This window comes from Lissotriton helveticus, chromosome 8 (assembly GCF_964261635.1).
Source record: "Lissotriton helveticus chromosome 8, aLisHel1.1, whole genome shotgun sequence".
NCBI classification, from domain to species: domain Eukaryota; kingdom Metazoa; phylum Chordata; class Amphibia; order Caudata; family Salamandridae; genus Lissotriton; species Lissotriton helveticus.
Window position 1 is genome coordinate 222,339,563 of NC_136069.1, and position 17,732 is coordinate 222,357,294.

The following is a 17,732-nucleotide window of genomic DNA, read 5'->3' on the forward strand; positions in this document are numbered from 1 at the left end:
CCTCACTGCATCTGTTGGTTGCCATGCAGCATTCTCCTTCCAATGCCCTGCAATCCGCCACCTGCTCTAACAAAAATCTTTGCTATTCGAGTCCTGTACCTTATTTTCTTAGTAGCCAAACCAGGGATTATACCATTCAACAGTGTTTGTAATGCGGTCCAGTTTCACATTTCATATTTGATTAGTGAAATCTAGATTTGTAACACAAGAGGGCGCTAAGTAACTGTGAAGTAAAATATTTTTTATAACTGCTTTATCGAATGATGGCACGAGAGATTTTACCACAGGAGTGCCTCTAACATATGCATGCTTATCTACCAACATTTGGTGCCCGTTCGAGAAAGCCTTAAAGTATATTTTTATCCTGCGAGGTTGAGTGTGAGGGGTAGTTCTATCTTATCAAACAATTAGCTGATCACTGTTTCATCTGGACTGTAATTCAGCAAATATATTAATAAAAAACACCAAAAATTTTACTGTTAATTAGATCTAACTATCCACTCTGGTCTAGATGCTTATTGTAACAAATTGGGGTATTAGTTCAGGAACTGAGTACCCACCTCAAATAATAACCGCAATCCCTGTCAGTGTGAACCCTTAGACCACTAAATTAACCTGAAAGTAACCCCCTGTTCGCTAGGGCACAGAGCAGGCAGGCTTAACTTAGAAGCAATGTGTAAAGTATATATGCAGTACTCAAACAGTAATAAAATCAAAACACAACTCAAGAAAAATCCTAAACTAATATAGAAAAAAATCCAATAAGCAGAACTCAAGTTGTGATTTTTTAAAGTTTGAATTTAAATATAGCACTAAAAAGCATTAAGCAACCATCATGGTCATTTGGTTGCACCTGACTGGGACATGGGTACGTTTTAAGTCAGATGGAGTGTGAGTCGGATACGAGGACTTGATTTGTTCCGGTCAAAAAGTTACCTTCACATTTAGAAACTTTTATGAGCAAAAAGACTTAAGCAAGGAAAGGCAGCAGGCTGTGGCCAAGGCTAAGCTCAATATTGACATGGAGCAGAAGTCCAATGTCTCGGTTAAGTTGTGGACGAAAACTGGAAAGCTCAGTTTGGGAAAAGTTCAGGTTTCGTGCCAAACCACCCTTGTCATCAGTCGGATAGTCGGTTTCTTGGTCTGGTGAAACTTTCTTTGTTCAGACGTAGACACTTCCTGAGCTTGGATTTGCTCTGTGAGGAAAGGCTGAAGGTTGTGGATGAAGGGGGACTGCCAATGTCAGAGGCCAGTTACAGCTGTCCCGGTGAATCATATATTCTGCAGCGGAGATTAAGGTAGCAGGAGCTGCGGCAAATTCAATCCCTGCAGTCATCTGCACTCAGCAGATCAGCTTGGCAGGGTGGTCCCGGTCGCATGCTGGTTCTCAAGGAGAAAAGTTGGCAAAAGGTGAATAAGTCCCAGGTTTAAGAATCTTTCGGAGAATTACAATTTACACCAGCCGGGGGCCCAGGACCTCGGAGTCAGCACTTGGGGGTCAAGACTCATTCCAGTTTAGGACAGCATCAGGGTCCAGAGCTGGTCCAATTGGAACTTGTCAGCTGTGAAAGCAGAAAATGCCTCTTAAAGGTTGTTGTGTCCCTGTAACTCAAATTGGAAGTCAGCCAAATGACCCTTGGAGTCCACCTCTTTGCCCTGAATACAAGAGGAAGAGCAGGCACTGTCTTCACAGGTCACAGACAGCCGGTCCAGTCTTTTTCAGTTCTTCAACAGGTCCAGAATTGATCTGAGGAGAGTACTGTGGGTGCCACATTTATGCCTGCCACCAACTTGTGGATGGGGGCAGCCACTGGCCACTCTCAAACAAATTGGGTACACTTCCCACGGGTAACCGTACTCCTCTTTTGCCCCTCTCTGGCATCACCTTTCCACTCCTGTGCAGAGCTTCAGTGCCCATCCTAGAGGTGTGGCCAAGGACATAAACAAGCCGATATATGTGGTCAACCTAGGCTTGTTCTGCAGCTGCGCTTCAGGTATTTAACTGGATAGGGGGACAAAGAAAGGGGTAGGCTAAGGTGTTGGGTACATTTGCCTGTGAGAGGGTAGACATCTTTAAAGTTACTTAAGTTCCTGGGCACAGCTCAGATGGTCAGCCTGCAAGAGAAAGAGTCATGCAATTAGGCTTCTAGAGGTTTTAAGCAGGTAACAGGCAACTTTTTAAAAATACCAGCTTTAAAATAAATTCTTACACATCTGACTAACCAATAATAGGGCTTGAAATAAATATTTTTAAAATGTCCACGAAAGAGCTCTGTAGCTGTTTCCTAGGCTGAGATAGCAATATTAAATGTAATATTGTCCCCATTGCTTTCTTATGGAATAGCTAGCCCTGCAAATAGTGTAAATGAATACCATGGCCTGTTTACTATAAGGACATGTGCAACATTCACTCTCTTTACATGTCATATTTTTAGATACCATGCATGCTGACTTAATAGACAGTAAGGCTCACTTAGGGATGGCTTCTAAACATGTCAATGGAGGGCTTTAGGCCTGTCAAACAAGGATATTCTGACAGGTGAAATAGTTTTACCCTGCACAGTCAGGCTACTGGTGTTTGGCCTACAGACATGTTTGCATTGTTACTGCAGTGAGTGACACAATGAGTACTGCAATCATTAGTGGCATTTAACTTACAGACACTTTGGGTACCCAATACTAGGGCTGAATTTGTTAGTTAAATAGGCCAATCAGGGGTATGCAAATTTCATCATGTTGGAAGGGGGAGCACAGGCACTTTACCAGTGGTTAGCAGGGCTAAAGTGAAGAGTTCTATAGTCAGTAAAATAGTCAAAGCAAAAACCTGGGACTACACCAGACAAAGATTGGTTATTTCAAACAATTATTACATACACCCTGAGGCTGTCATAGGGTGAATAGTAGAACATTTCAAAAAGCCTAAATAAAATAAAAAATAACCACTCTATGATTATTTTGTAGTGTGCTTAATATTGTGATTGAATGCCAATAGAAAGGAAAGCAATGTTTAATAAATGGTGCTTTGCTGTTTCAGCTTGGGAAGCTGAAGAGCACCTATGAAAAGCTGAAGCTGCACGCCACCAAACACTCCAAATACAACCACACTGATGAGTCTGAAGACCACCAGAAACTAGAGGTAAGACTGTACTACTATCAGAGGAGGGTGTGATTTGTTTGTATAAAAAAGGCATTTTAATGCATTATGTGTGGGATGTATATATCACAAACTAACTACAAACCAATTGAGAGTACATGGGTGAGGTTTACAGTGGGTGGTGTAAAGGGGATAGTACAGAGCACAGGTGGTGTGGAACTCTTGCATCTTGAGTGATGGTTTACAGTGGAGAGGGGAAGGGTGATGAAGAAAGATGGACAGGAGTCAGGTCAAAGAGGGGATAGGAGTCAGGTCAAAGAGGGGAGATACAGACTGGCAGGTGGGACAAGTGGTGGTAAGGAGATGGGAGTTTTTCAAGGCAGTCCAGCTATGAGGTAGTTACTCTCTGATGAGGTGTTGCTTAAAGAGATGGATTTGAAGCATTTTCAGAATGGAAAAGGAATGTGGCTTAGTGGTAGTTTCAGACCGTAATATAAATCACTGGCTTTCATACCCCTTGAATGTACCTGAACTTACTTCAGAGTAATTGCATAGTTTACTTAAAATATGGTAGTAGTATCTTTTTGCAATTGATGTAATTCATACCTGACTAAACTATTCAGGGAAATCGCTTGGATTTCTGAGAGGACCAGACCCTTACACTATCCAACACTCACCCTACTGTTACACCCCCTGGAGTTAGAATAGTAATTTTTACCCCTACACTATCGAACACTTACCCTACTGTTGCACCCCCTGGAGTTAGAATAGTAATTTTTACCCCTACACTATCCAACACTTACCCTACTGTTGCACCCCCCTGGAGTTAGAATAGTAATTTTTACCCCTACACTATCCAATACTTACCATACATGCAATGTAATGTTATGCGTTGTAATGGTATGCGTTGTAAAGGTAGTATGTGTTGTAATGGAATGCGTTGTAAAGGTAGTTTTAAAAAATTCGTTGTAATGGCATGCGTTGTAATGGAATGCATTGTAATGGATGTTGCGTTGTAAAAAATGCGTTGTAAAGGTATGCGTTGTAAAAGTATGCGTTGTAACGTCATACATCCGGTTTAGAATGTATCAATGAAAGTGCTAAGTTTGTTGACCTGTTTAAAATGGCATGAAAGGGTCGTTGACCAGACATTGGTATCCTGCAGTCAAGATCCCCGATATACAATGTAAGAATGGTCGGCACTACCCTGGCATCTAAGTGCAGTCCTTATTTCTATTATGATTTACTGATTTGGCTGGTGGATGTGTTATTCTTCTCTAAGAAAAAGTGGACTTTAATCCAGGACATTCAATAGCAGATCACTATTTTGTATTGTGGGCGAGTGTGCAAAAGTCGATAGAGAGATGCATTGAATTATTTTGCTGTTTGGTTGACACTGGACAGAGGGATACTGTGGAATAATAGGATTCCTCTGGGAAATAATAGATACGCCTCAATCTATCTTATAATGACTTAATTGAAATACTGGGCACATGTTGAAGAGGATTTTAAATGGAGTCTTTCAGGAAAGGTCTAAATTCAGAATGTGTTACAAAAAAGCTGTGCCTTAGCACTGGGTCTATTTGATTTGTTCTGGACCAGAGGCAGTGGAGACATTGATGTAATTCTCCCATTTGGTTCATTTCAGAAGAATGGGGTGTCTGCTGTACGCAAATGATCTGGCACTAGTTGACTGCACCCAAATTGGATTACAACATAAAATCAATGCATTGGAACAATGTTGTAGTATTACTATCAGCAATTCAAAAATAATAACATTTGAGACAGGAAGGAATCAGTTCAGCTATTGGCTGGTGAGTGAGCCGTTAGAGGTAGTAGAAACATGTTCATATCTAAGAAGGATGGTCAGTAACAAACAGTCATGAAAAACCCAATGAAAAATAATTCAAAAGAAAGTGATGAGTAATCTTGGATATACAATAAAATTAAATGGCCCTTACGGGGAGTTTTCGACAAAATCATTTTTTTTTAATTCAAAGTATTTTATTGAAAATAAAATTTTGCATATACAATACAATACAGTTTGAAATATTTACTTGGCTGTTTGGTTTTCGGTGGAGAAGAAAGAGAAAGAAGAAAGATGGGGGGGGTGGGGGGGTTATTGTTCCAGGTGAGCGTCTAGGGCTGCCCACATCCCCTTTCTTGCTGTATGGTTGGCCGGTTGGTGGTTTGCGGTGATGTTGTCTGTCCCCCGCAGGAAGGTCACCCAGTTAAACCAACGTTTGAAAGTGGCTTTCCCAGTGTCCTTCCAGTTACCCAAGATAGTTTTGGCGGCAGCTGTGAGCAGGACATCCACTAGGTCACTTTTTCCTTTCGAGTCAAGCGATGTGTCCATGAAGGCCATGGTGATGCCTGGTAGGCCGCGTGTGGTTTGGCTGCCTGTGAGTGTGTCTATGAATTCGTGTACCCTGCGCCAAAAGACCTTAACCTTGGGGCATTCGTATATAACGTGTGCTAGATCCCCCCTAGCCTTTTGGCAGTTCCAGCAGGTGTCACTGTCTCTGGCTCCCACTGTCTCTAGTTTGGCTGGTGTCCAGTGTAGTCTATGCAGTAGCCAGTATTTTGTTTGGGCTAGCTGGGGTGTAACTTTGTTTTTTGACGCCGAATTCCATAGTTTGGCTTTTGCTGGCTCGTTCAGTGGTTTCTGGTACTCCCCCTCCCAGAATGCTAGTGTCTTGTTGTTGAGCGTTGTGGTGCGGGGGGTAATAAGTTTATAAATATTCGCTGTTTGGTGTCCCACTTTGTTTAGGTTCTGTGTGTATTGTATTATTGAGGGCCTCTGTTTTGATAAGTTGGCACTAGTGATTGCTGCTTTGATGCAGAGGAAGGTGTAAAAGTCTCTGTTATGTAGCTTGTGTGCCCTCTGTAGGGCCTCAAATGTGAGTGGGTTGCTGTTTAGCTCCAGTTGGGCCGGTACTGTGATGCCTATGCTACACCACCCCACATTCACTAGTGTGTCTCCTTTGTATGTTATTCTGGGGTTGTGCCACAAGGATTCCCATTTGGAGTTTTTGATGCTGACCTCCAGTTCCTTGTCCACCCTGAGCATGGCTGTCCTGGTGTTCCTGATGATTGCATTTTTCGCTTCTGGGTGTCTGCTTGCTGTTAGTGCCATCAGTGGGTCTGCCCCCCCTAGGATGTTCCTTTCCACATCCAACCACACTGGCATATAGTCCGGTGTGGGGGAGATCCAGTGTATGCCCTGTTTCGCCAGACATGCCATTTGGAATGCCTTGTAGTTAGTTAGGTTGAGCCCTCTTAGGTCTATCTTCAGTCTGAGTTTTGAGAGGCTGATTCTGGCTCTTTTCCCCTCCCATAGGAATATGTTGAGCGCTTTGTATAATTTATTGTGGAAATCCGACGTTAGTGTTAGCGGTAGCATGCTCAGCAGATAGTTTAACATAGGCGTCTCCATCATTTTGATCGTTTCGATTCGACCCCACCAGCTAATGTATCTCGGGCTCCACTCCTCCAGTTTGCCCTTTATTTTCTTTAGCATTGCCTCCTCGTTGTGGTCTAGCGTTGTCCTCAGGTCTCTGCTGAAGAGGAGGCCTAGGTACTTCAGGGGTTTTGTCTGCCACGCCAGACCGGAGACGCCTAGCACCTCCCTTGTCGTGTGGCAGTTCATCGGTTTGCATTCGGATTTGTCACGGTTCAGTTTGTAGCCCGTGACGTGGGCATATTCCTCAATGGTGGTCATTAGGGCTTCGATTGATGATTCTGGGTTGTGGGTGGTGATCAGGATGTCGTCCGCGTACACTGCCAGTTTGAATGCCTGCTTCCCTACGCGAACTCCAGTTATTAGTGGGTTGGTTCTGATCATATGGAGGAGTGGTTCTAATGCTAGTAGGAATAGTCCTGGCGAGAGAGGTCATCCCTGCCTTGTCCCTCTTTCTAGGGTGAGCAGCGCCGACGTGGATGTGTTGACTACCACGCGTGCTCGGGGGTTTTGATAGAGCGACATGATCATCCATCTGTATTTGTCGCCTAAACCGAACTTGCGCATGCATTCGTTGAGGAATGGCCATGAGATTCTATCAAAAGCCTTTTCGGCGTCTAGTGCTATCATTACTGCCTTTTCTGTGCTGTTGGCTGTGCGGTTTATGAGATGACAGAGAAGTCTGGTGTTGTCTTGTGAAACTCTGTTTTTAAGGTACCCTACCTGTGATCTGTGTATTAGGTGAGGGAGGTATGTGTTTAGCCTTGCCGCCATCACTCTGGCATAGATCTTGCAGTCCACGTTTATTAGTGAGATAGGCCTGTAGTTCCGAGCGAATTGTGGATCTTTCCCTTCTTTGGGGATGACAATGATGTTCGCCTCTGCCATAGAGTTCGTCATGCACCCCCTGGCTGCACATGTTTGGAGGACCCTGACCATGGTATCTTTTAGGAGGGGCTGGAACTTCTTGTAGAAGGCCGCCGTGAAGCCGTCCGGCCCCGGCGCCTTGTTCTGTTTCAGGGAGATTATGGCCATCTCCACCTCGGCCCCGGATATGTCCTGCTCTAATGATATTTTCTGTTCATCTGTTAGGCTGGGCAGGTCTAGTTTGTCTAGAAGGCTGATGCCTCCATCAGCGGCCAGCGAGTTGTCGACCGCGTATAGTTCCTTGTAGAAACCCCTGAAGGTTTCCAGGATTGATTTGTTGTCCGTGTGTGTTCTGCCTTTGTTGTCTGTAATTGCTGCGACTGAGTATTGCCTCTGTTTGGCTTTGAGGTACCCTGCTAGTGCTTTGCCCGCTTTGTTGGCCGAGAAGAGATTGATGGACTTATATTTGTTGATCCAATTACCGGCCCTCTCGCTTAGTGTCCTATTCAGTTCGTATTTTTTCTTCGTTAGTGCGGTGAGTGTGTTCTTGTCTATTAGGTTTGCACAGTGGTTCCTTTCTAGTTCTTTGATCTGGTCCTCTAGCTCTTGTATTTTTTTGTTCCTGCTGCGGTTCATCCTGCCCTTGATGCTCAGGAGTTTCCCTCTTACCTTGGCCTTTAGTGCCTCCCATAGGGTAAAGGTGTCAGTATCTGGGTTGTCATTGAAGGATAGGTACTCTCTAATTGCCTCTTCTATTTCTGTTATGTTCGAGGGGTTCTCTAGAATGTCACTGTTAAGGCGCCAGTTGCGGGTAGGCCTCACATTGTGTTTCCAGCTTAGCGAGAGGGTGATGTGTGCGTGGTCTGATATTGTTATGGGCCCAATTTCTGTTGCCTGTGTGAGATGCATGTGTGTGGAGGACATGAGTATGTAGTCGATTCTGCTATATGGGTTGTGTGGGTATGAGTAGAAGGTGTATTCCCTTGTGCTGGGGTGTTGTAGTCTCCATGGGTCTGACAGTGTTAGTTTGGCGCAGAGGTTTTTGAGGGTAGTTTGTTCTAGTGTCGTATGGCTGGCTCTGTGTGGATGTCTATCTGTGGCGTTGTCCATCGCTAAGTTAATGTCTCCCGCTACTATTAGCATCTCTCCCAGTGGGATGTCGCTAAGTTCGCACTCTACCTCCTCCCAAAATTGTTTGTTTGCTGAGGTTGGGCTGTAGAGATTAGCCACGTGTATGGTGTCGTCACCTCTCTTCATACTTGTGATTAGCCTCCTACCTTCTGTGTCTGCACGGCAGTCCTGTAGTTTAAGTTTCGCTTTCTTGCTAATGATAGTGATAACTCCCCCCTTTTTGTTTACTGCCGGAGAGCAGACCACCTCGCTTATCCACCGTGCCTTAAGTCGTTTTGCGTCCTCCTCGCTCACTCTCTTGGAGGACGAAAATGTCTCCTTTGAGTTTGTTTAGGTGTTCTAGTGTCTTCCGGCGCTTTATAGGGTGGTTTAGGCCCTTGACGTTCATGGACACAATCTTGATGTCTGAGGTTAGTTGTGGCTGCGCGTGTGTAGGCTGTGTAGCCATGGTGTGGTGTGAGCCTCGCTTATGCCTGCGCTTGTTCCGCGATGTTCCCCTGGCTCTCGGCGTGACCTGCGACCATGTCTACTGGTTTGTGTGTGGACTTGCCCCCCCCCTGGGGTCTTAGTGGGTGCTTGGGAATGGTGATAGAGCAGAAAGAAGAAAGAAAAAGAGTGTCTCCACGGATTTGCTAATGTTTGTGTAGTTCGTTCCCCCCCGTGCCCCCCCTGCCCTCCCTCTCCTCCCTCCTCCCCCCTGCCAAAGTACAGTAAACGTGCGACGGCAACATTCCTCCCCGCCCTACGCCCCCCCGAGTCCCTGTTACCCCTTTCCCTTGACTCTTATAGTTCACGTCTGTTAAAGGATATTTCTGTTGTGCCGCAGTCCTGTGCATCCTCTATTCCCTGAGGTTATAATACTGAGATGGTAGTACAGTTTGTGTTTAGGTTGTTTGCCATGCCCGCGATGGCTGAGGTAGATGATGTACATGAGGTAGTTTAAGTGTTAAGGTGTCACCGCGGTCTGGTCTAATTGTTCGAGGTGGATATGTTGTCTGGTCTGCTTCATTGTGTTTTCTTTCCTATGATTGAAGTTGTTCTCTCCTTAGTGACCTCCTGCTGCACCTGCTTCCGAGCCGTCCGAGGACGTCTTCCTCTTCGCCGTCCCTGGACTTAGGGCTTCCATTTCCTCTTGTTCTGGTTCTTGGAGGTATCTGCGTAGGTCGGACGGTTCGTCGAAAATGCGCGTTCCCCTTCTATCAGTTAGGCGCATTTTGGCTGGCCCTGCAAAACTAAACATGATGTTTGCTCTCTTAAGCTTCTCTCTTAGGGCTAGGAAGCCCTTTCTTGTTTCAACCGTTCCTTTTGAGAAGTCTTGCGTTAGTATTATCTTTTGGCCATTCCATCCCACCGTTTGGCCTTTCCTGCCGAACGCAAAAATGGCTCGGTGTGCCCGGACCGCGTTGGTTTGCATATGATTGGTCTCTGCCCTTTTGCATGCTGTTGCTTCATTGCTGGGACTCTGTAGGCCTTGTCAATCTCAAAGGGTCTGTCGAATTTGAGACCTGTCATTTTCGGAATTGAGATTTCCAGCATTGCTGCGCACGACCCTCGTCCTCTGGTACTCCCAGGATCCTGATGTTGCCTTTCCTGTTTCTGTCCTCTTGGTCTGCGAACATTCTCTGTAGGTCGTTGGTTATTCTGGTGAACTGGTGAATTTCTCGCTCGTTTTTCGTTGTTCTGTCTTCAACGCCACCTATTCTGTTCTCTGCTTCTCTTACTCTATTGACAATTCTGTTTTAGTCCACCCTTATGGCCGTGAGTTCCAGCTGGACATTGTCCATGGAGATTTTAGTAGCTTTGGCTAGATCGTTGGCTTCAGTGATCTTTTTGAGCAGGGTTTCCATTGCTGCTTCGTTCGAGGCGGAGCTTTTAATTTTGATTGGTGATTCCGATATCTCTTTCCCTATTTTTTTTCTATCGTTGGCTATTTTGTCGTCTCTGCCCGTCATCCTGTCGAAACCTCTCCTTTCTAGGTATATGGATAGCCTGTCTTTCTTCTGTTGATCAGTTTGCTGGCTTGTTTGAAGTGGTTCACTACTTCCCGTTGGTTGTGGTGTTTTTTACCTTCGGCCCCTCGTTGAAAGAGAACCTGCTGGGCCACCTTATTGTTCTTGTTCGTGTTTTACTGGACGCCAGGACTCTGTGCGGCAATTGACTTGTGCCGCCTGTGCTACCTGGTTCCGTGCGGTGTGCGGTTGGCTGGTATTTTAGGGATTGGTTCTGGTTTGTTTCGCTATCGTTGTGCTACCGTTCCACTTCTCGTCTTTGCCGTGTCCCTTTGTTCTTCTTATTATCAGGATTCAAGCAAGCCGGGCCGAAGACGGCTGGAATGCCAGAAACCGGTCCTCGGAAGCTTGTTTCCTTCCCAGTGTAAGAATTGGCTTTTGTAGTCTGGTCTGCCCTGTTCCCATGATGCACTGGGCCAGGGACAGACTAATTTGCATACAGCCAGGTTCTGAAACTGGGATGGTGCAATGAGCTAAAAAACGGTGTTGGATCTAGCCCTGATCTCTTGACTGGGTGAGAGTACTCTGCTTAATTCAGAGACTCTGTCCATCACCACCCCTTGTTGTAAATATTTTGTCCACCCTAAGCGTGGAAGGGTATACTCAGATGTGAGTCCCTTGCTCATTGCACCATCAGGATTCAAGCAAGCCGGGCCGAAGACGGCTGGAATGCCAGAAACCGGTCCCCGGAAGCTTGTTTCCTTCCCAGTGTAAGAATTGGCTTTTGTAGTCTGGTCTGACCTGTTCCCATGATGCACTGGGCCAGGGACAGACTAATTTGCATACAGCCAGGTTCTGAAACTGGGATGGTGCAATGAGCTAAAAAACGGTGTTGGATCTAGCCCTGATCTCTTGACTGGGTGAGAGTACTCTGCTTAATTCAGAGACTCTGTCCATCACCACCCCTTGTTGTAAATAATTTTGTTCACCCTAAGCGTGGAAGGGTATACTCAGATGTGAGTCCCTTGCTCATTGCACCATCAGGATTCAAGCAAGCCGGGCCGAAGACGGCTGGAATGCCAGAAACCGGTCCCCGGAAGCTTGTTTCCTTCCCAGTGTAAGAATTGGCTTTTGTAGTCTGGTCTGCCCTGTTCCCATGATGCACTGGGCCAGGGACAGACTAATTTGCATACAGCCAGGTTCTGAAACTGGGATGGTGCAATGAGCTAAAAAACGGTGTTGGATCTAGCCCTGATCTCTTGACTGGGTGAGAGTACTCTGCTTAATTCAGAGACTCTGTCCATCACCACCCCTTGTTGTAAATAATTTTGTCCACCCTAAGCGTGGAAGGGTATACTCAGATGTGAGTCCCTTGCTCATTGCACCATCAGGATTCAAGCAAGCCGGGCCGAAGACGGCTGGAATGCCAGAAACCGGTCCCCGGAAGCTTGTTTCCTTCCCAGTGTAAGAATTGGCTTTTGTAGTCTGGTCTGCCCTGTTCCCATGATGCACTGGGCCAGGGACAGACTAATTTGCATACAGCCAGGTTCTGAAACTGGGATGGTGCAATGAGCTAAAAAACGGTGTTGGATCTAGCCCTGATCTCTTGACTGGGTGAGAGTACTCTGCTTAATTCAGAGACTCTGTCCATCACCACCCCTTGTTGTAAATAATTTTGTCCACCCTAAGCGTGGAAGGGTATACTCAGATGTGAGTCCCTTGCTCATTGCACCATCAGGATTCAAGCAAGCCGGGCCGAAGACGGCTGGAATGCCAGAAACCGGTCCCCGGAAGCTTGTTTCCTTCCCAGTGTAAGAATTGGCTTTTGTAGTCTGGTCTGCCCTGTTCCCATGATGCACTGGGCCAGGGACAGACTAATTTGCATACAGCCAGGTTCTGAAACTGGGATGGTGCAATGAGCTAAAAAACGGTGTTGGATCTAGCCCTGATCTCTTGACTGGGTGAGAGTACTCTGCTTAATTCAGAGACTCTGTCCATCACCACCCCTTGTTGTAAATAATTTTGTCCACCCTAAGCGTGGAAGGGTATACTCAGATGTGAGTCCCTTGCTCATTGCACCATCAGGATTCAAGCAAGCCGGGCCGAAGACGGCTGGAATGCCAGAAACCGGTCCCCGGAAGCTTGTTTCCTTCCCAGTGTAAGAATTGGCTTTTGTAATCTGGTCTGCCCTGTTCCCATGATGCACTGGGCCAGGGACAGACTAATTTGCATACAGCCAGGTTCTGAAACTGGGATGGTGCAATGAGCTAAAAAACGGTGTTGGATCTAGCCCTGATCTCTTGACTGGGTGAGAGTACTCTGCTTAATTCAGAGACTCTGTCCATCACCACCCCTTGTTGTAAATACCTTTGTTCTTCTTGGCCCTAGTGTGCCCCCCTGCCAGAATGTCAGGCTCGTTGTTGTCCGGCTCCTTGTGGTTGCTTTGTAGCTCTTCTATGTGCAGGTTTAGCTTACGGGCCTTGGCGAGCTATGTGCGCGTCCGAGTGCCTGACTGTGTCTCTTGTACTCTGTTGATCACGCACTTCCGTTGGGTTGCCGGGTGGGCGTGGTTCCTGAGTTGTGCGTCCTATTGACGGTAGCCTTTACCAAGATGGCCGCCGTTCCGTGCTGGTAAGCACACCCTCCCCTAGCCCTTCCTTCTCTACCTTCTGTGTGTGCGCTTAGCACCGCTCTCTTTTTCTGGCCTGCACTCGCTGTCCGTTTGTTCCTTCTGTGTCCGCTTCTGCTGCTTCGTCCTCCTAGTTCGCAAAAATTGCCTGTGCTGTGTTTGCGGTTTTCCCCATCCAAGATGGCTGCCGCTTAGTGATGGTATGTACACCACCTTCCGCTTTCTGCCTTGCTTCCTGTTCGCTTCTTTGCCTCTCGCGCTGCTCTAACCAGCATGCACAAGTTCTCCCCTGGTTGCCGTGTCTCGGCGGACGGCTCACCACTGCCACTGTTCCACCTTGTTCGCCGTCTTCCGTGTCCCCAAGATGGCCGCCCGTGTTCCACAGCTACATCAGTTTCGGTTTCGCTTTCGGTTTTTTTGAGGAGCGTGTTGTTGTGCTGGCTGTGCGGCGTACCTTGCTTGTGTGTCCCGCTTCCTATTGCTCTGTTACGCGGTTCCGCTGCCCCTCTCTGTTTCCTGCAGCTCACTCTCTGCCCGCTGTCCGTATGGTGGGTTTTCTCCCTCTCGCCGCTTTTATCGCTTGCTGCTCTTTTGGCTCACTCCGCCATCTTGGGTCTTTACTTCTCCTCGTCTTCGTGGGGCTTGAAGGCTTCTCACTCGCAGACCTTCCTCTTCTGCTCGATTTTATGGGCAGCAGTCTGCTCTCCCGGGGTTTATGCTTCGTTCGAACCCTTAGTTGGCGGGATCGGGGTCTGTTTCGCTGCTTGGCTCGCCGTTTCTTTCCCGGAGTTGCGGAGCTCTGGATTCAGGCGTCTGCCTGCGTTGCCATCCAAGCCACGCCCCCGACAAAATCATTTTTAAAAGCATAACAAAAGAAAATAAGACCGATAGCACTATATGGAACTGGACTTCTTGCAGTTGGGTATCGAGTAGATCCTGGAGGGGAATTGCTTAGTACCTAGCTGCTGTGGAGTGCGTTCTTAATGCAGAACTAACTTGGAAATAATTCATTCACTGCGGGTTCGGCCGTAGAGGACAGCACCACTCGATAAAATTATGTGAGTCCTCAGGAGATGGAACTTTCCCTTTCCTAAGAGGCACAGCAGCGCTTTTGATTAAATGGAGACAAAATTTTGCTTTCAGGCCCACTGGAGGGCTGTATACTAATTGGTCCTGTACTTTGATGAAATGCAGAACCCAATGTGGGGAAAAATCGGCTTGAAAAAGAACTACAGCTCCCAGTGTGCAGTGTGAAATAATACATTGGGAAAGGCACACCGGAAGCCTTTAAAGGAATGAGCACAGGAGGAGAGGCTGTTGTTGCTATGGATGGCTGCACTTTCACTTGCCTTTGAAAAAGAGGCACGAAGCTTCGAAACGAGTCGGCAGAAAGGACTGGAATAATTGGGGTGAAATGCAGCTTTCATAAGAAAATAAAGGTTTGGTACCTAGCTGCTGTGGAGTGCGTTCTTAATGCAGAACAAACTTGGAAATAATTGATATATATATATATATATATATATATATATATATATATATATATATATATGCACATACATTACCTACTGGCAGTCGCCAGTAGGTAGTTATAGTTAGAACCTAGTTTCCATAGGAAAAGCATTTTTTGATTTGCTAATAACTTTGGCGACGTTTGACGAATCTTCCAGAAATTCTCCAAAATAAAAGTCTATCCAGGTCAGCTCCTATCCTGAAAGTTTGGAGGTGATTCGTCAAGCGGGGGTTGAGAAAAAAGGGGGGTCCTAAAACGCGTTTTCTCCATGTTCATTTCTATAGGAAATTTGGCGACGAGCTACAGCCCGAACTGAACAGAATTACCCCAAATTCCGCAAAACGGTAGAGCTTGTTTCAGAAAGTGACCTTTTTTTTAAATGGTGTAAATCCATTCACTAGTTTTTGAGAAATTCCAAAACTAAAAGTCAAAAAATCAATTTCCCATAGGAAAGCTTGTACAAGGCTACAGCCTAAACTACTGAACGGAATGATCCCAATTTGGCAAAGAGGGCATGATCAGATAGAGCCACCTTTATCAAATGGTGTAAATCTGTTCAGTGGTTGCTTAGAAGTTAGAAAAATAAAGGTTTTGATATCTGGGCGGAGCCTAAGTCCCCTGCGCAAGTTTCACTGTGATTGGCTGCTAGTAGTCGAAACCAGGAAGTGTTGGCAGCCATCTTTTGGCTCGGTAGAAGTGAGTCACCCAAAAACAGAGAAACAAAGGTATAAAACAAGGGAAGGGGCAGGGTAGAAACACCCTGACCCCCTAGGCCTGCTCAGGGTTTCCTCGAAGGACCCCCTGGGCCCAAAAAGTATTTTCTTTAAAAAGAGAATTTGTCGGAATTCGGGCTAGGATCGCGCGTTTTAATTTAGTGAGGCCCTTGGGTTGGCTAGGTCCGGGGGCATTACTTAAAAAATAATTGCCGGGGCTTGCAGGGGTTGCGGGGGCCCGTTGGGGTCCGCGCATCCCTGGGCCTTCACTCATGTTGGGAGGGGGGTTGCGCAGCTCCCCTCCTGGAGGCCTGTATGTTCTTATAACTTTGGCGTCGTTTGATGAATCTTTTTGAAATTATCCAAAAAGTTTCTCTTTTGTGATTAAGTCCTATATTGCAAGTTTGGGGGTGAATGGTGTAGGATGGGCTGATTAAAAAGGTGGTCCCAAAACATGTTTTCTCCATGCTGTTTCGAAAGGAAACTTTACAGAAGACTATAGGTGAAACTGCTGAACGGAATTATGGCACATTTGGCAGGGAGAAAGGTGATGGTCCAGAAAGCACGCTTTTGTTTAAATGGTGTAAATCTGTTAATTAGTTTTTGTTGAATATTAAATTTTACAGTATTCGATATTTGAGAATTCTGACATGTGATTGGCTGAGGGGTTACAAGCATGAGCGTGCGGCTCATTGGCTGTGAACTGTTGAAACCAGTGTTGGCAGACATTTTGTGATTTACTCCATCAGCTCGTTTGTTTCCGTGTAGAAGCCATCGGGTCTGCAGTTTTACCTCTGCCAGGCAACACTGGCATCTGTGTGAGATATGCCTTTCACGTTGCCTCTCCTCATTTAACTAGGTCGCAGCTATGGCTTTAGAAGCCCGTTCGTCGTCTCCCACCTCTCTACGTTTGCAAGCTAGTACACTGCTGTGGGGCACAGGTGTCCCTTTGCGAGACTGGGTGCAAACTGTTGATAAGTCACTATATATGATCATTGAAAAGCCATTTTGTGATTGAGTCTGTCAGCTCGCATGTGTCAGAGGCAACTCTGAAAACAAACCGGGGGTCTGTCTGTGCGAGATACCCCTTTCATGCTGCTTCTTTCCACATCAGCAGGTAACACACCCTGTTCCCATATCACCAGCATACGCCCAACAACCTTATTTGGCCCGCAAGTTTCCCTCTGCAAACCACTGGTGGGCTCGCAGCTGTCCAGTGGGACTTCTCAGGGCTGCAGTTGTATCTGTAAAGCCAAGACTGAAAATATACCACAGGTCTTTCTCTACGAGATACCCCCTTCACGCTCCCTCTGCCCAACATGACCTCTTCACAGCTATGCTTTTAGAAGCCAGTGCGTTGGCTCGCAGGTCTCTACCTTTGTGAGCTAGTCCGCTGCTGTGCCTCTATGACTGCGAGCTACTGCGCTGCTGTTCCTTTGGGAGCGGACGGCCCGTAGTTCTCCCTCTGCGAGTCGAGCCCAGGGGCTGCAGCTGTCCCTCTGCTAACCTGGGTGTGAACAGTTGATAAGTCACACTGTATTGAAAAGTCATTTTGTGATTGAGTCCGTCAGCTGGAATCTGTCGGAGGCAATTCTGAAAACATACCGTAGGTCTGTCTGTGAGAGATATTCCTTTCACGCTGCTTCTACCCACATCAGCAGGTAAGACACTCTCTTCCCACATCATCAGCATACCCTCAACAACCTTCTTGGGCCAGCAAGTCTCCCTCTGCGAAACAGCTCCTTGTCCGCCATCCCCAATTACCCCAGCAAACAAATGTGACAGGAACGTTTTTAAATCTTGAGCCTAACGAATTGGCTGGTGTTGTAGTTTATTAAAAAAGATACTTGTGAGGTTGGACAAATAAGAATCTTAGTCATGTATGGATTTACATATAAGTTATTTTATTAAAACAAAACAACAACAAATAAAACTATGTGTGTAAAACTTTTTATTAAAACAAAACATCAACAACAACTAAAACTATGTACAGCGATGGGGTGTCATCCCTCGACAATTTGTGAATCACAGCCTGCAAGACAAACAGAAAGATAAGATGGCGCGTCATGCGTCTAGCAAAGGAGAGAGAAAAAGTGGGAAAGAGAGGAAGAGTGAGATACAAGGAAGACAGAAAGAGAAAAACAGTGTGAGAGAGGAAGATAGAGAAAGAAAGAGTCGACAGAGAAAGAGTGAGAGAGATACAAGGAAGATAGAAAGAGTGTGAGAGAGAAGAAAGACAGAGAAAGAGTGAGAAAAGAGAGAGAGAGAAAAAGAGTGAGAGAGAGGAAGAGAGAGAGAGGAAGGGAGAGAGAGTGAAACAGTGTGAGAGTGAGAAAGAGGCAGAAAGAGTAATGAGAGAGAGGAGGAGCAAGAGAGAAA

General features: G+C 46.2%; 1 protein-coding gene across 1 annotated transcript in view; it reads left to right on the plus strand.

Moving 5' to 3' along the window:
* DEUP1 (deuterosome assembly protein 1) overlaps positions 1–17,732 on the plus strand; it is a 444,549-nt gene that overhangs the window by 88,088 nt on the left and 338,729 nt on the right. The window contains 1 exon segment of the mRNA XM_078658866.1: positions 3,035–3,136. Coding sequence (XP_078514992.1) covers positions 3,035–3,136 — 102 coding nt within the window.